Source organism: Eimeria maxima, genomic scaffold, assembly GCF_000499605.1.
Source record: "Eimeria maxima Weybridge genomic scaffold, Emw_scaff847, whole genome shotgun sequence".
Lineage (NCBI taxonomy): Eukaryota > Apicomplexa > Conoidasida > Eucoccidiorida > Eimeriidae > Eimeria > Eimeria maxima.
Genome location: NW_013564001.1, coordinates 6836 through 9672, shown reverse-complemented (window position 1 = coordinate 9672; position 2837 = coordinate 6836). Strand labels below are relative to the sequence as shown.

Below are 2837 nucleotides of genomic sequence, written 5' to 3'. Positions count from 1 at the left end.
TTTTTTTTTTTTTTTTTTTTTTTTTTTTTTTTTTTTTTTTTTTTTTTTTTTTTTTTTTTTTTTTTTTATGGGTTGGTCTTAGGTGTCTCCTTTTGTCTTTATAGGTGTCTCCTTTTCTCTATTTAGGCGTCTCCTTTTCTCTATTTAGGTGTCTCTTTTTGTCTATTTAGTTGTCTCCTTTTCTTTTTATTTATCTCTTCTTGTCTTTCTGTCTCTTTTTGTCTCTTTTTCTCTTCTTTTTGTCTCTTATCTGTTTTTATCTGTCCCCTGTTGTCCTTGTTTGTCTCCTTTTTGTCCTTATGTGCCTCCTTTTTGTCTCTTTCTTTCTCTGTCTGTCTTGCTGTCTGTCCCTCTCTGTCTCCTCCTGTCTGTCCCTTTTTTGTCTGTCTGTCTCCTTTTATTGTATTTGTTTGTCTTTTATTTATTTATTTATTTATTTATTTATTTGTCTTTTTTCTTGTTTTTCCTCCTTTATTCTTTCTTTATTGTGTCTCCTTTTCTTTATAATTATATTTTATTTATCCTTATTATATATACATAAATATACATACGTGTATATGTACATATATATGTATATGTATATGTATATGTACATATATATGTATATGTATATGTATATATACAATAAAAAAAGCTGAATAAACACGAATAAATAAATAAATAAATAAATAAGAGTAAATAAATAAATAAAGTAAATAAATAAATAAATAAATAAAATAAATAAATAAATAAATAAATATGTGTATGTATACAGGTAGTGTATATTCATCATCAGTATTAGATATAACAGATGATAAGATAATAGAGACAATAAAAGAAGGAATAATAAATATATCTGCATTAAGTAGACAAGTGTCTCTTCCTTCTTCTCCTTCTTCTCCTCATCTAATCATAGAGACATTTAGGTATTGTGTCTCCCTTTGCATGCAAATTGATTATATTTTCCCGCAAATGCAGCAGATTAAGGATATTATAGATAATCCTGATAAATTTGCTGCTGCAGCTGCTGCTGCTGCTGCACCTGCTGCGTCGGGTGCTGCTGCTGCATCCGGTGCTGCTGCTGCTGCTGCTGCACCTGCTAAGGAAGAAGAAGAAGAAGAAGAAGATGCAGACATGGGCTTCTCTCTATTCGATTAACTGTCTCCTTATACAACATTATATACCCCATACAATTTATTACCCCTATACAGCTACCTATAGCTAGCTGTAGCTAGCTAGCTAGCTAGCTGGATGGGTTGCTGGCTAGCTGGATGGATTGGTGGCCGGCTATAGCTGGCTGGTTGGGTTGCTAGCTATAGCTAATTAGCTAGCTAGCTAGCTAGCTAGCTAGCTTGCTAGCTAGCTATTAATAGGGGAGAGAGGAACAGACATAAGATAATTGTCTAAGGGGTGTAGACATATCCGTTGCTGTCTTCTTAACACATAGAGGAAACTAGCTAGCTACCTAGCTAGCTAGCTAGCTAGCTAGCTAGATAGATAGATAGATATATAGGTAACTATTTATTTATCTAACCACAGATAAAGAGCTAGCTAGCTAGCTAGCTAGTTAGCTAGCTAGGTAGGCGGGTATATAGGTGGCTAGCTAGCTGGCTAGGTAACTGCATAACAAAGGAGATGCAGCTTAGTAGACAACAAGCTGTCCTCTAGCCAGGCGGCATAGCTAGCTGTGCCGCCTGGCTAGGGTTTAGGGTTTAGGGTTTAGGGTTTAGGGTTTAGGCTTAGGGTAGAGGACGGGTGGAGACACACAAACGAAGTATGGAGAACTGCTGCTGCTGTTGCTGCTAGCCAAGCAGCAGCAAGGAGAGCTAGCTAGATATATAGGGACACAGATGGCTAGCTAGATAAGCAGCAGCAGAGACAGCTAGCTAGCTGTAGGTGTACGGATGGCTAGCCAATACAGAGGAGGTCTGCTGGTGTGTCTTGCTGCAGCAGCAGCAGCAGCAGCAGTTCGCTGTCTGTCAAGACACTGCATGAATATCCTGCTGCTGCTTGCTGCTGCTGTTGCTGCTGCTGCTAATGCTACAGCTGCTGCTAATACAGATAATAAGGAGTCGTGCCTGCTGCAGCTATTTATTTTATTTTTTTCTTGTCTGCTGCTATAATTTAACTAAGTTGCTGCTGTTGCTGCTGCGGTGGCGGGTCTGCTGCAGTGGGGCCCCACAGCAGCAACAGCAGCAGCAGCAGCAGCAGCCATGATTACATAAGCAGCAACATATTATAAATATATAAAAAAGAAATAAAAATTATGTGCAGCAGCAAATGATACAAAAACAGAAGAAGACACATCGGCCGCCGCAGCCGCAACTGCAGCAGCAGCAGCAGAAGCAGCAGCAGCAGCAGCAGGCGTAGTGACTATGGCCCCTTCCTTCCCTCTTGAGCATTTTCTGCTTGCAAAGAGAGCAGCAGGAGCAGTACCACCAGCAGCAGGAGCAGCAGCAAGAGCACGGACAGCAGCAGCAGCAGCAGCAGCAGCTCAATGCCGCTGCTTCGGCAGCAGCAGCAGCAGCAGCAGATGGAGTAAACAGCTAAGGAAATCGGATATATGCTCAGGTGTATCTGTGTCTCCTTGTTATCTGTCTCCTTACCAGAGACTAGTGCAGCGGCTAGCTAGGGAGAGACGCAGCAGGATGCAGCAGCAATTTGCTGCTGCTGCTGCTGATGACGATGATGATGATGTTGATGATGAAGATGATGCTGCAGCAGCAGGAGCAGGCGTGTCTGGTGCTGCGGCTGCTGCAGCTGATGCAGCAGATGCAGGCATGCCTACTGGTGCTGCTGGTGATGCAGCAGCAACAGCAGCAGCAACAACACCACGCAATTATGCTAATGCGTCACCT

General features: G+C 41.5%; 1 protein-coding gene across 1 annotated transcript in view; it reads left to right on the top strand.

Moving 5' to 3' along the window:
• Positions 1 to 2354: 2354 nt before the first annotated feature.
• Positions 2355 to 2837, top strand: part of EMWEY_00044290 (hypothetical protein, conserved) — a gene marked incomplete at both ends in the record, with an annotated part of 1008 nt that continues 525 nt past the window's right edge. The window contains one exon of the mRNA XM_013479035.1: positions 2355 to 2837. This exon is cut by the window's right edge and continues 525 nt beyond it. Coding sequence (XP_013334489.1) covers positions 2355 to 2837 — 483 coding nt within the window.